At 37.3% G+C, this 15,799-nt stretch overlaps 1 protein-coding gene across 1 annotated transcript in view; it reads left to right on the top strand.

Moving 5' to 3' along the window:
* Positions 1-1,562: 1,562 nt before the first annotated feature.
* The window catches only part of CHIC2 (cysteine rich hydrophobic domain 2), a 46,212-nt gene continuing 31,975 nt past the window's right edge, over positions 1,563-15,799 (top strand). The window contains exon 1 of the mRNA XM_019740190.2: positions 1,563-2,024. Within this exon, the coding sequence (XP_019595749.1) occupies positions 1,906-2,024 (119 nt within the window). The 5' untranslated portion in view covers positions 1,563-1,905. The remainder of the gene's footprint in view (positions 2,025-15,799) is intronic.

Below are 15,799 nucleotides of genomic sequence, written 5' to 3' on the forward strand. Positions count from 1 at the left end.
AATGGGGCAGGTACTATTATATCCTCATTTCACACATGAGGAACAGAGAAGTTAAGTGACTTGTCCAGGGTCACACAGCAAGTGGCAGAGCTGAGAATAAAGGCAGCAGTCAGGCTCCAGAGCCTTGTTAATCACCAAACCAAACTGCCTTCTGTGTGCTTCATTAGAACCATCTGTATACTCTTCTGGGGGCACCGAACAGAATTACAATTGCTTGCCTTTGTGATAAATAAGCTACTGGAAGGCAGGGACTGTATCTCATTCACACACACACACACACACACACACACACAATTTGCACAGTGCCTGCCATGTGGTTGGAGCTCAGTAAACATTTTTTGAATGAATAAATGAATACATGTCCTCTAGGGAGATATACAGGAAGTCTGATACTTGTACATCCACTGTGTTCTTCCTTCATCTTTTCTTGGCTAACTATGCTCATTTCCTTCAACCATTTCCAATAGGAGATACTCTGGCATTTCTCACTGTCCTTATTGCCCTCCTTTGTACTTTCTCAACTTCAACAATGACCCATCTAAAATAAATGGCTAGGGTGTGAACATTGTACTTGGAGAAGAGTCTGACCAGTGCTGGGTCCAATATTACTCTCCCTTGCTGTCCCCACAGTATATGCTCCATATCCATAATTCAGGAGCCCACTCCTGCCCATGAACCATTTGTATGCCAGGAACTATTTGTAGGGCAGGTTCTTGACAATGAAACCAAGTATCCAAGGTGACCCTTAGGCCTTTAATAGTGGTCTAGGCAGGTTAGAGGAATCCATTAAACTCTTCCTCTACTTCCCCTTCCTTCCCTTCTCTTCCCCTCCTGCCCTGCCCCACCCATTTCCTTCCCTTCTTTTGTTGGAGTAAAGAGATTCCCTAAGGTCTTAAATGGAAGAAAACAGGTTATGATTGATGAGGGCTTTGGTGCAGGAAACTACATCTTCCAATCTGGAATCCAGAGAATTTGTCAGTTTTGTTTTATGTAACTACAGTTAGTTTTCTTGTAAGGAAAAAAAGTATCAGCATCGCTGGCCTCACATGTTAGACTACTTAAGGCGATGGTGGGACAAGATGCTTGCATTTGGACAAGTTTTGAAAAATTCTGTATTAAAATGGACAAAAACGTTTGCAGAGTGTCTGTGGGGCTCCTGAAATTGGGGACATGCAGACCCTGGTTCTTATCGGATTAAAAAACTGACGAAAAGCGAGATTATTAGATAAACTGGCAATCAAACGCACAATAAATTCTCTATTTCAGCCAGGGTTTTCATATTTAGTTCTTTTGGTTAGAGATTCCTTTGGTGAACCACGTGCCCCACTGGACACTCAGAGAGAGCTCTGTTCGCTGAGTCGAGGTTGGCGCATCTGGCCCGCAGAGTTATTCCCCTGCGGGTCCGCGATCCGTTTGCTGGAGGGCGGAGCCACGCCGTGGGAGCGCGCGCCCGAGGCGCCGTCGGCGGGTGGAAGCGGAGGAAGGAAGGCAGCCAGGGAGCGCGCGAGGCCTCACGTACGCGCGCTCACACGCCTGCCCTCGCTCCCGGGAAGTCTCGCGATACCTTAGCCTGCTGCTCCCGCTGCGGGTGGCTCTGGCTGTTGCTGTGGTTGCCGGAGTTGCTGCTGCTGCGGCGGTGGCGGCGGCGGCGGTGGTGCTGGTGGTATCGGCCCTTGGGCGGATGTTGACATTGTGTTGTTGTTATTGCTGACGGTAATGGCGGCGACGGCGACGGCCGGGACCCCATCTCCTGTGTAGTCGGAGCGGAGACAGCCAAGAGCCAACTCCGCGGCCTCTGAGCCCGCGGCAGCGACTCCCCTCAGCCTCCGCCGCCTCGCCAGCCCATACCCCAACCCCAGCCCCTGGAGTCAGGTCCCTTTGGGCACGGGGCCTCGGAGGCTCAGGATGGCGGATTTCGACGAGATCTATGAGGAGGAGGAGGACGAGGAGCGGGCCCTGGAGGAGCAGCTGCTCAAGTACTCTCCGGACCCGGTGGTGGTCCGCGGCTCTGGTCACGTCACCGTGTAAGGCCCGGCGGAGGGCGAGGGAGAGGACGGGAGGTTCGGGGCTGGGCCGGGCCCCCCCTTACTCCTCGGGAGCCCTCTTTCCCCGCAGTCCGTCTTGTGTCGGGGGCCTTCGGGAAAGTAGGCGACCAGGAAGTGAGAACTTGCTTTATTTTCATTTGTTTCGGTCTCGGAAGGGGATAGACCCTGCGCTTCCTCCCCACACACCTTTTAGCAGGCCCTACAGGCCTGGAGCGATGTGACGGATCCCAGAAGCAAAGGGTTTTCTTTAGGGTCTGCCCTTCCGGACACCCCTGCAGCTTCGGGATGGAAATACACGTATTCGTGAGGTCCCTCCCCCTTGTTTTTTCATCTAGTTAACCTGTAGTTCTCTCTCCTTGTCTGGGCCTTTGACTCTAGTGACATATGGCTCCGAGGACAGATCTGGGCCGTGTGAGACCCCAGTGACAATCGGTAATGACTTTCGGTTCACTGTCATTGTGTCTGTATTTCACGCATACTCGCAGGTCTTCCCAGTTTCTTGCAGAGTCAATTTCTGCGGAACTAATGCAAGTTCCTGTAATTGTATAGAATAAAAATGTATAGATCAACATATATTTTAAGGCATACAGAACGATATATGTCTACAACTGATTTTTTTTTTTTTTTTTTAAATCTACGTGGTGGACACACTGCTCAGGTTACTGAGGGTTCTCTGTAATCTAAGTCCCTCCTTGGCGTATGAACTCTGGGGCGACTTCTTCGTTTGATAAGGGTTCCTGTAAGTCTGATTAACATAACTTAAAAGTCCGATATCTAAACAATAAAGGAATGAGAGCCTGCTGAAAGGTCATGACTAATAAAGGAATGTGAAGATTTCAACCAAATAATGAGCTGTCCGGAAGCAGGAAGTTTTGTAATGTTTCTCCAAAAGTCCAGAGTTTTGTTCAACTTGGACTGTTTATACTCTTCTTCATTTCTTGTTTGAATCATAGATCAGACTTCCATTCTTATGAGATATCTCCACAGTTCACGTTTTTACTAAAATAAAAGGACCAGCAAATGGAGACTGTTAACAGTTTTCATTATATTTTGGTTTAGGGTGAGTGGGATGTGCATTGAATAGCTTTTAGTGAAACAGGAAGACTTCTCATATGCGATTGTCATCAAAATCCTTGCATTTTTCAATCCATGGTATGACCAGCCATATTGTTGTTTGGGTATGCTTATATAATGTTTTGATTTCTTTAGCACCTGTTAGTTTATATTCAGGTGACTTAGGGTAAAAACACTGCATAATCGCTGTCACAGGGCCATGAAAAGACAATGGAATTTATCACCACAATAACAGTTATTCAGTGTTTTAACTGTCATCACCAGCAGAATTAAGAATTATAACCAAATATCATGGATATTAAATCTTTAACATATTTCATAGACTTTTTTAGTCTCATGGCCTGCCATTTGATTTTTAATTTGACTCTTAGGACAGTTTTACATTATTTTAAACCTAAGGAGTATATGGGTACTTAAAGGGATTTTCAAACTTTTTCATGCTATCTGCCCACCCTTCCCCCTACATTCCTCATGTCAAAGCCAACCTGGCAAGATTTTATTTAAAAAGGTGTAGCTATAGGTGTAATGTTTCCTCCGTTTAAGGAAGAGGAAAGCTAAGCACTTTGTTAGGTAAATGGAAAATATAATAGGCAAAGGGTTCAGAACCAAATCGATGATCAGTAAATATGATTGTAGTTGACTACTTGGAGAGGTTAACAGGTTGGGAGAGAATTATTAGTGGTTCTCTATCTTAGCTACCTAGTAGAATTACCTGGGGAGCTTTAAAAAATACCCTGCCTTTGCCCCAGACCAAGCCAATTGAATGCCAAGTATCTGAGTGAGAGTCCCAGGCATGGATAGTTTTTTTTCCCTTTTCTTTATTAAAGTTTATTGGGGTGACAATGTTGTAAAGTTATATAGGTTTCAAGTGTACAATTCTGTAATATGTATAGTTTTTTAAAAAAGTCCCTCTAGTGATTCTTTTGTGTAACCAGGATTGCAAACCACTATTCCAGAGTAGTATGAGGAGGAACTATATGCCACCAGTTAATAGTATTCCTTTCTATATTGAGAGTTAATATTTCTGTGATTTCACTCAACCGGTTACCTCTCTTCCTGTACCTTGGTTCTAGGCTCTGGGCTGAAATCTAGTCTGCCACTTCTTGGGTAAATTACTTATGTCTCTTCAGTTAAGATAGGGATAGTTATAGTCCCTAACTTTTTTTTTTTTTAAAAGATTTTTTTTATTGGGGAAGGGGAACAGGACTTTTAGGGGAGCAGGACTTTATTGGGGGACAGTGTGTACTTCCAGGACTTTTTTCCAAGTCAAGTTGTTGTCCTTTCAGTTTTAGTTGTGGAGGGCACAGCTCAGCTCCAGGTCCAGTTGCCAGTTGCTAGTTGCAGGGGGCACAGCCCATCATCCCTTGCGGGAGTCGAACTGGCAACCTTGTGGTTGAGAGCCTGTGCTCCAGCCAACTGAGCCATCCGGGAGCTCAGCGGCAGCTCAGCTCAAGGTGCCTGTTCAATTTTAGTTGCAGGGAGCGGAGCCCACCATCCCTTGCAGGACTCGAGGAATTGAACTGGCAACCTTGTGGTTGAGAGCCCACTGGCCCATGTGGGAATTGAACCGGCAGCCTTCGGATTTAGGAGCATGGAGTTCTAACCGCCTGAGCCACCGGGCTGGCCCCCAGTCCCTAACTTTTAAGATTATTAAATGAGACGGTATATGCAAAGAATTCATCACATTGTGTGGTACTATGCTGAATAAATACTAGGTTTTATTCATTATCCTCCACACATACAGTGTTCGACTTTGAGAAACGCAGGTGTAAAGCATAGTACTAAGAAATCAGACCTGCCATTTTCAAACCTAACAGTGATTCACTTTAGTCTTATTTTTCCATTTCTAAACAATTTGTCTGATGTTAAATTACTGTGTGAAGTATTTCAATGAGAATTAATGATCTTTCTGCATTGAAAACCTAAGCCTGTTTTGTGGTGACATAGTATAGTAATAGTATTACAAAACTTTCTTTGCATGACTGTCATGCATGCTTCACAGGCATGCTATACCAATGGGTAGCCCAGTTAGCACCTATAAAGGTTTTTGAAATTAGTGCTTACACTTTTCTTGTCTTTAAATATAAATGGGAAGAGTTGTTAAAACAGTTACAGTAAGACTGATCAAGCTTATCACTGCTTCTGGGTCTCCCCTCCTTTTTCTTTTTCTTTTCTTTTTTTACTAAGGAGATGTTCAGGGCAGTCTTCCCCTACCAGTTTGAAAGTAAATGATAGTGTAAACTGAATCATCTGTAATCCAGATCAGTCTGAAAAGATATAGATCCATCCATATGTGTTTTTCGTAGATTTCCCTTTTGAGTAGACCTTTCTACTCTCCCCTACTACTGTAATATGTCATATTACAGCATTATTTTTATTTTAGAAACCATTCTCATATGACATGATTTGGCATGTCACTATAGTGATGTGAAAAAGTAAGTTACTTTCCATTTTCTACTATACAGGCAGGTCTTGGTTAGTTTGGGGGCATAATCAGACTTTTGGGACATAAATATGTAAAAGGTATAATTTGTCTAAACAAAGTCTCATGTAGTTTTTAATACAAATATTTTCATATTGACCCTAAATCAGACTTATACTTCCATCATGATCACTATTCTTTATTCACATGTTCCTGGATGAGTATAATAATTTTCTTCATTGTTAGCTTTGCATGTAGCAATATGGAACAAGATGGCAACTGTAACGGAGAAATCTTGTGCAGAAGCATATTTTGAGAAAAAATGGTATTTGAAGGAAGAGAGGGAAGTAATAAGTTCCTTTTATTGCATAATATTTATGTACATGTAATTTAAAAGACTTGCGCTCACGCTTCAATTATAAGTAGATTTCCTGTTTATGTGTGTGTGGCAGGAGAGGGTTCTCATTTTATTATGTAATGAAGATGAGGAATAAAGTGATGAACTTATTAGGTAGTATTGGCCAGATTGGTGGCTTAAAATTATGGAGTTCTTTACCCCTCTAAATTTGTACAACATGTAATGGTCATTTGTTGAAGACTTTTTTGATTTTTCACAATGATGATAGTGCTAAAGGATGTGAATTGAAAAATTAGAATTTGAAACTAGTTTTAGGCCAGTATTCCCTAGCTAATTGATCATTATAACTGACTCCATTTGCTCCTGTCTTACTTCATTCCCTTCTATCTCAGAATCAAATTTGGAGCTTTCCTAAATCATGCATTATCTTTGACTTCTAACTTAAGCCCTGTCATAGAGCTAAGTTATTTTACTGGTGTTTATTTCTAATTTTCTTTTCTAATTTCATTAAATTATCATGTCTATGCCTTCACTTTCTTCTGAGGCATAGCCTTCCAAATAGTGCTACAAATAATTCCTTATCCTTCAGCATCAGTTTTCATCAGTGGCTGTGGGGACATCACTTTGTCTTCATCTTAGGTATGCTGTAGAAAATTGAAAAGTTTAGAAATGTGACTTGAAATGAGAAGAATTTGGAAACTGCTTTGGGGTACAATAGGATTTTGACAAAGGAGACATCACAAGAGCACCTTAGTATTTATTGAGCTTTCTAATGGTAGAGTCAATAAATAATTGTCTGTCTTGAAGCGTATCAGTATTTCAAGACCGCTACTAGATGTTGTGGTTAGCAGCAAGAGAACTAAGCATGATTTGCTCAAATAACAGAATCACTTCAATTAAACAATTTTTAACTTTATAACTCCCACCTTCTCCCCGCTATGCCGCATAATATATGACATGTTCCGTTTTTAAAGATTAACCTTTTTGTTTTGAGATTTTTTGAGACCTTATTGATATCTTTCTTTAATTTACTTTTAAATTTTGCTAAATTTATTGGGGTGACATTGGTTAGTAAAATTATATAGGTTTTAAGTGTACATTTCTATATTACATCATCTGTATATTGCATTGTGTATTCGCCGCCCAGAGTAGATATTTCTACATAAGGCTGTAAAATTCTTTGAGGGCAGGGATGTGCCTATTGGTCTTAATATGCTGTCTAGGATATTATAGGTCCTGAAATGTTCTCTAAATAAATGAGGTAATTGCATACATTTTTGGATCTTGTCAGAATTGCCAAAGGAATAACTTTCTTCCCTTTCTGTACCTCCTAAAGAAGACAAATAATACTTTACAGTTGAATTTACAAAATCACATTCAAAAGGTAAATGGCTCCTTTTATTTTTAAACAAAGTTTGGTAATTATGAGGAAATTGTATATTAAGGTAGACATTTTTTCCCCAGAGATTTTTCTTAGTCCTTATAATTTGAAATGAAATTACTTTGATTATAATATAGCATTGAACACATCTTTGATAATACAAAAAAAAAAAGCTAAACATTTTAATTAGACCAACTACCAAAACTCCTCAATGGGTAAACTTTCTTGAAGAAATGAGAGATATGATAGTAAACTGAAATTTCAAAATTTTACTGTATTTGAATTTGAAATTCACATGGTGTTTCAGTCCAAACAGTTTCAGTGTTGGATTTTTGCCTACCAACAGATGTGAAATTAACTAGTACTTAAAATTTTGTGTGGCTAGTTGAGTGGAATACAGGGATTGAGCGGTAAGAAGTAAATTATATGAAATTACTTATGATGGTTAATAATCAAGTATTATTCCAAGTAACAATATTACTCTGAAGAATAATTTTAATATGAGAACTGCTCTTGAATTCCAAACTGAGTTTATATTCCTAGCAGGTTAAAGGGCAGGATATTAAACCAACTATATACTCAGAAGGGACTCCTTTAAATCTCTAGTATCTATGTTTGGTTTAGCTTTCTAATCTATAAAACTAAGATTTCATTCTCAATAAAATTAAGCTTTAAATATAACAAGTGGCAACGGATGCTCTTAGGTTTACTTCTCTAGTATCTTCTGTGTAAGATTTTTTTTTGGTGAGTTTTTATAATTTGTTTCAGAATCCATTTTTAAAATCAGATCTTAACACCAGTGTTTCCGTGTTCATACAGTCTAGTTTAATCCCAATGCAAAGTTTCTTAAACTTGCCTGATTATCAGCATTATGAGGGCATTTTAAAAAATACACATTTCAGGTTCTTACCCCAGACATCCCCAATCAAAATATTTAGAGGAACAGCCTAGAAATTTTTATTAATAAGAGCTTAGGTGATTTTTGTGTCAGACACTTTTGGAAAGCAATGGATGGTACTGTGGAAAGAATGTGGTCTTTGATGTCAAGCAGATTGGTTTCAGTTTTCATATATTCAATAACTGGAACCATTAGCTTTTCTGAACTTCAGTTTCCTCTTCTGCAACAGGGATAATATCTATGTCAGAGATTTAGGTGTGAGAGTCAGAAGTAATTTATCTAATGAGCTAGACCCATAGAAGGCATTCAGCAAATTATTACTTATATTTTGATGTTTATGCATGAACATTTTTTGGTTAATCTTTTACCATTTTCTTGGAAATCAGTCTAAAAAGTGACCTATGCTTTCCTGTTTTAAAACAAGATCTTGAGCATAAATCAGAATTATCTGATTGAGTAGAGGAAACATTTAATCAAAAGTAGATATTATCAGGTTGGTACACAGTGATTTTCTTAGAGGATGTTAAGATATTTTGGGGTTTAAGGACTTTCTCTAAATATCTCTTTTAAATTGCACATGTGGGCTTTTACTTTCTGTTTACCTTTTTTTCTTTCTATCTAACTAATCAGCTTTAGGTTGGAAATGAGACAAGTGACCTTATTAGAACTAGTGTGTATAAAGTAAGAGAAGTTGGTTCTGAATGCTGGATTTAGATGCTTGAATTTTATTGGGTGGGTTTTAAGATATTTGTTTTATCAGAGTATTTCTTTTTTGCTCAATCCTTCATTATCAGCTGTCATATTGAGATTTTCTGATAAGTAATTTAACAACTAATTATTAAATTTTGTGGTAGGTATTATGTGATGCTCTGGGTATATAGTTCTGAATGAACCGCACATAGCTCCTCTGCCCTCATGGAGCTTATAGCTAATACACAAATTACGTCTTAGAAAATTGCTGTGAAGGAGATCAATAGAGTGCTGTGATTGGAAATAATGTGATTAGGGTGAACCTGTCTGAGGAGGTAACATTTAAAAAGGGTGGAAGAGTCCTGTGAAGAGCATCCCAGGTCTGGAGAACAGCAAAATAAGCTTGGTTTGCCTCCGAAACTGAAAGGCTACTTGGTCTTGTGGCTAGTCTGTAGTGAACAAAGGGAATAGTGCCTTGAAATGAGGTTGGTGAGCTCAGTGAAAGGGGGGCCAGAAAAGATTATGGAGGGATTAGGCTGAAACTGGGGAAGTAGTTAGTAGGCTATTGGAACACTCTAGATGAGAGATGATAATGGCCTGATCGAGGGTGATGGTCTTTAGATAAAGGAGGTATTACAGTCCTGGCTATAAGCCATCAAGTTTCACAACTTTCCTATGAAATATGGAAATCTATGGAAAAACAGTAATGTCCACTTTGGCCATCTCATTCTTCAGTTGTGGTTTTGTTTGTTTTACTTTTGTTTTTGTTTTGGCTTTGTGGAGGGTGAGGTCAAAGAAGTGTGTCTGCCCTTACTGTTGACTGGAGACTGTCTTGATGACATACCTGCATTTCCTGTTCTGCTGCCGCAGGGCAGCTAGTATGCCAAGAGAACTGTATGTGCCAGAAGTGGATAGGGGCTTTCCCACTAGATCGCAGGTTGTGAAGTGAGGACCTTTGTAAAGTGATATCCTTTAGTTACAAGATGTATAGTGTTTGACAGTGATCTCTTCATTAGATTTGAGGAAAAGATGGTGTTTTTTACATGGTTACACTTAAAACTGAATTAAATTGAATACACAAAGGCTAAAATTTTCTCACAAAGTCCTGGAAAAAAGATTTTTTTTCTTAAGCTTTACCATCCTACCATCTAGTCAATGAAGTTTACTTAGGGTAGAGTTGGTTGGATTTTGAGGTAACCTCCCTTTGATTTTTTGATAAGAAGTGAATGTGTGTGTGTATTTAATTTTACAAGCATATTTATGCATGCTTCCTGCAAGAGCTCCTTGTTTATTGTCTTTGACCTTGCATTGTAGTTACAGTGGAGTCCTTGGTTAGTCAAGTGAAGGAGTTCCTATGTACCCAGCCTTCTTCTCTGCCCTTCCTAAATTATTCAATTATGTGTTACTTGAAATTGCTATTTTTTTAGTCTATACTATAAACCAGTTCAACAATTTAGTATTTCTTAAACAAACATAATGTTCATAAGATTTATATAAGTTTGAAGAATATTTTAAAATATGTATAAATTAGATATACAAAGTTTTTAAAAAAAAATCTGGTACAGATAGTTTAAAGTAGTTGTGTTAGAGTTGAATTCCTGTATCATCAGAAGTTAATACTGTGAAGTTTAATCAGCATATTGTACATAACTTCACTGTTTTACTATATATGTAATCATTTGTTAATAATTAAAAATATAATTTTAATAATTGAAAACTAGTAAAATTCTAATGCTAGAATATTATAGAACTGTGTGTAGTGATGAGGTGTAGGATAGTGTGAATGTAATACATGATTGAAATGATTAAGTCTTTAATTTCAAGTGTTTATAAATGAGATTGTACTTTCACAGAGACAGATGAACCTAAACGTTCAGATTTTGGTCACATGGTTTAAATCTTTAGACTTATTCTGATATATATATATATATATATATATATATATATATATATGAGCCACATTGCTATTCAGATGTATATTAAGGCAGCCAGATTCATTTAAAATGTGATTTTTATGCATTAAAAATTTTAAATCCTATAGTTATAACTTCAACTTCCCAAATAGTTAAAAAGCTTATTCTACTGAGCTCATAGTTCACCATGAGGAAATAAATGCGGTTGCCTTCTATGTAACCCTTGTGTTCAGTGTGAATTTGAAATTTCTAGTTCATATATTCATAGGTCTTGTGATATCTATAGGAAGACAGCATTTTGTGAGTCTATAGATTTGTACAGGTTGAGTGTCTCAGAATCCAAAATATCCACAACTGTATTCATAATCTTCCCCCCAAATCAGCTCAACTGCAGCCTTCCCGTGCTCCGTGTATGGCAGACCTGGCGTCCTACTTGCTTAGTTTAAAAAATATTTAGCACATCCTTGATACCCCTCTCTCTTTCACTGGATTCAGTCTATCAAGAAATGAGTCCATCCAATTAACCCTCAAATACCCTGTATTCAAAGCATCTCTACTGCGGGTGTGAGTTGTCGTTCTCTCTCTTGTGCCTCACCCTTAATGCTTTCCTTCTCCCTCCTTCCACCTTTTCTTAACTTTTAGAAGTACATCTGCCACAGTGAGCCTTTTAAAACATAAATCAGGTCATCTCTCTGTTCTGTATCAGCCTCCCTAAAGCGCCCCATTTTCAGAGTTAAAGTCCCTTTTAATGGCCTGCAAGACCTTCCCTGACCTGTCACATCATTACTTCTCCGACTGCTTTTCTCCTATTCCTTCCCTTGTCCCTGGCCTAGGGTTTCTACACTGGCTGGTTCCACTTCTTGCCAGATATCCAAATGGCTATCTCCTACACGTTCTTCAAATCTTTCGCAATTATCTTTTTTATCAGTCCTACCCTCCGCTCTATTTAAAATTAAATTCATCTACCTACCCTTTATTCTGTGCTACCTTTTTCTTTTTTCATAGTGTTTCCTCTGTCAGAACATGAGATGTGGCAGACTTGATGAAGGGCACACACTTTTGACAACCTTCTCTTTTGCAAAGAGAAAAACTATCAAACTTTTTTGACAAGAATAAAGTTTTAAAGCTTTCTTCCTATCTTACAGCAGTTGTCCCATCTATAAAATGTGAACCTAGTAGACCTTGCTAAATTTTTTTTTCTTAAAAAACTTTGGGACAGTATTTGACCTTTGGGACAAATATGACCCTTAGAAGCCTGTTGTCTTATCTGAGGCAAATAAAACCAGAAGGAAGATTTGCTTTCTGAAGATAATGTACCTAGTTGATGTCTGAACCAGGATTAGAATTCAGGCATTGGTTCTCCGTTTTGTTGCTCTTCCATCTTCACCACAGTAACTTCTTTGTGCTTTTCAGCCTTTGTCTTACTTGGTCTAATGCCTGCCCATATTAGCTACAAACTCTTTAAAATTGCCTGGCTTTCCTGAACCCAGCAGCCCTCTGTGTGCCATTTCCTCTATACCATCCCCTGACCTTGAAGGGGATGGTAAAAAGTTGGAAAAATCTTTGACAGTTAACATTAGCCAATTTGATCATTGGCTATTCTATTTGCTGTGTGTCTGAAGATGATATTTATGAAATCATTGAGATCTAGACATTCTCTAATTTATCAAGTTATCCATAGTGGATATTAAATGATAATATTGCCCACTTTATTAGAAGGATTATAACCATAATAAAAACGCAGCAGACATTTATGTTGTTTTATAATAATAAAAGCAGTTACACAACATGTAGGGTTTATGCTTCATGTATGTGAACTCATTTAATGAGTTAGGTCAGTTATTAACCCTGGTGTATGAATTAGGGAACTGAGGCTCAGAAAAGGTAACTAAATTAACTCAAAGCGACACATCTGGTAAATGGTAGTGTTAAGATTACATTCCAGCCAGTCTGGCTCCAGAATCTGCTTGCTTAATTGATTCTTTTGTTTTATTGAACCAAAGCAACAGTTATTGTTCTCTGTAGTATTCATCAACACAAACATTTAGAACAAAATTCTATATATTTTGGGATTGTAGGCACAAATGTGAAAAGCTTAAAAACAGATTTTTTCTAGCTTCATATGAGAATGTTAACATTTATTTTGTATTTTAATTATAATTTCTGTTTGATGGAAAGTATTTTTTTCCTTCAATTTTCAAATATTTTCTCAATTTAGAAGTTGCTGGTTCAAGGAGATAAACATTTTCTACCTTACAGAGAAAGTTATTAGAAGCATTGCCCTGTAGTAGAAATTGCCCCTGGGCTTAGGTTCAAGAGAGTAAGGCTCTAGCCTCAATCCTACATATTAAATAGCCATGAGACCCAACTTACTTGCCTCTTATGCATCAATTTCTTTATCTATAAAATGAAATGTTTGGACTAAGGACCCTTTATAGCGCTCAGATTGTGAGATTCTACTATTGTGGAATTAGAAATTTGTTCTCTTTAATTTAAAATAATACTTAACATATAATTCAACATACTTTAAAATCCTTAAACATATACTCTGAAATATACTTTAAAACTAGTAAAATTGTCTTGAAACATATGTCAATTGTGCATGTATTTCCTTAGTCTGACTTAAAAATAAAAACAAAACCCCTTTAATTATCTGTTTTTTCTTCAGGTTTAATGCTTTTCCTAACTATAATGAAAAACATAAAGATTATTAAAAATTTGGGAAGTAGCCCTTCCAGTGCAGCAGAAAATAAACCATCTGTAATCACTAAGAGGCAATGGTCATTTAATATTTTGGTGTATTTATTCCTAGCCCTTACTAAAATTTTTTTTCTAGAAATCTTTTGTTTAGTTTAAAATAGTGACATATGTTATAGAAATTTTGGAAAACATGAAAATATAAAAAATGAATTATGACCCATAATTTTATTGCCTGGGGTTAACCACTATTAATATTTTGATGGTTTTTTTTCTGTTTTTCTGTGTGTATGTAAATATTTTTTAAAAACTGAGACTCTATTCATAAAGTATTTTGTATTCTACATTTTCCATTTAGCATATTGGGAATACATGCCAATATCATTATGGGTTCTTAAAAAAGCATGAAAGGAGGCTCTGTTAGATTTCATAGAACAGAACCAGCCAGGGGGCCTTAAGCAGTAGAAGTTGATTGTGAGAAAGCACGGAGACTACGGAAGACAGGATGCTTTGCCATGGTACGGCCCAGCTGCGAGGAGACTGGAATATTATTGTTTTGGATATGGTGCAGCTCTGATGATGACATTTTTCTGTCATTTTTCTGAGCAGCATGTGTCCTTTACTCCCTGGTCAAGTGATCTGTCACAGTGACTTATCTACTTTCAGTTCCAGCTTCTGCTTTTGCAAGGTGAACTGGCAGACTGCTTTTCCCCTCTATCGTAGTTTCTGCTTACTATTAGCTGCACACTTACTCACTTCTTATTTATGGCTTTATTGTATCTGGCTGCAAGCTTATTCACTCCTACTTATTTATGGCTTTACTGTAGCTCGGCTTCAGTTTAAGCTTCATGTTACTAACTATTGTCTCTTACTTTCAGGTACCTCAAGAAAGAGGGTCACATTGAGTTAGTTAATGCTGTCCAAGTGGGGTAGAGTTGTTGGGCCCTGTCGTCCCGTATGTTGTTAGCCAGCCCAGGAATTCGCTGTTCTTAAGACAGATGCCCATTTGTGGTTTAATTTTCCAGAGCATAGGGAGCTGCTAGTAAGGCAGTCAAAGTTACGGTTATTCTTTAGTGCACATGGTTTTGAGCTGTGCAGTATTCTTTCAAATTGATATATTATGATTAATATAACTGTAGGATTTCTATTGTTTAAAAATTTTCACTGTTAAAAACAATGCTGCAACTCAAAAGCAAGGAAAATAATCACAGAACAAAACAAGTTGAAGCAGTCAGATTCTTGGCGTTCTGTATTTAAAAGGCACAATTCACCATGAGTTCAAAATACATTTTAATTCAAAATAATAATGCATTAGTGAATTCTAAGAGACATTAATATGAGGAGATACAAGGAACATAGAATAATTGAAAATGGATGTGAAAAGGACTGGGGATTATATGCACCTGAACTGTAGAAAAAGCTGAAATGCACCCAGGAAACTATTGATCAGTGAACCCGAAACTTGCCGTTTACTTGTGATAAGTTATCTAGTTAATACCAAATAAAAGATTCAAGTAGAAAAAAAATTAAAATGATGCATATTGTAAAATACTTTTATTTACTTAGTAACTACTTACTATGTCTATTGAAAAATAGATCCTATTTTAAGAAACAAATGAAATGAAATATCTTTAATACTCCTTTACCAAAATAATACCGCGGCATACTTGATTATTCATTAATATATCTGTGCCACTGTAATTATTTTCTTCTGATACATTTCTAGAAGTAGAATTACTGGGTTAAAGGTATGAATATTTTTTTAAAAGACTCTACATACTGTTGAATTGTATTCTTGAACATGATCGTTTTCTAAGTTTTCTTTACACTTGAGATAATGGTATATATACTGTCTTGTATTTTCTTTTTACTTAACAGTATGGTATATGTACTTTCCATGTCATTAGTTTGAGAACTTCTTTTTTAATAGTTGTCTAATAGTCTGTTATACAGAGATAATATAATTTACTTAACATTCACGTTATTTTGTTTACTTTGCTATTGTTTCAGGGAACTTGTGTATGCATATATTTTTATCCACATTTCAGATTACTTTTTAGGCTAGATTTCTGAAAGAGAAATTACTGTGATAAAGGTATAAATATTTTTAATGCCAAATTGATTTTTGTAATGGTTGTAATAATTTAGAGTTTCTCTGACAGTGCACATTGCCATCTTAAGACCTTCTTCCCAACATAAAAGGCTTTTTTAGTTTTATTTTACTTATTAATCTTTGTAGATAACTGAATTAAGATACCACCCACCTTGAATCATATCTTTTAAAATTAGGTGCTACTTCCAGCCTTTTGGATTAATGATGT

This window comes from Rhinolophus sinicus, linkage group LG02 (genome assembly GCF_036562045.2).
Source record: "Rhinolophus sinicus isolate RSC01 linkage group LG02, ASM3656204v1, whole genome shotgun sequence".
NCBI classification, from domain to species: Eukaryota; Metazoa; Chordata; class Mammalia; order Chiroptera; family Rhinolophidae; genus Rhinolophus; species Rhinolophus sinicus.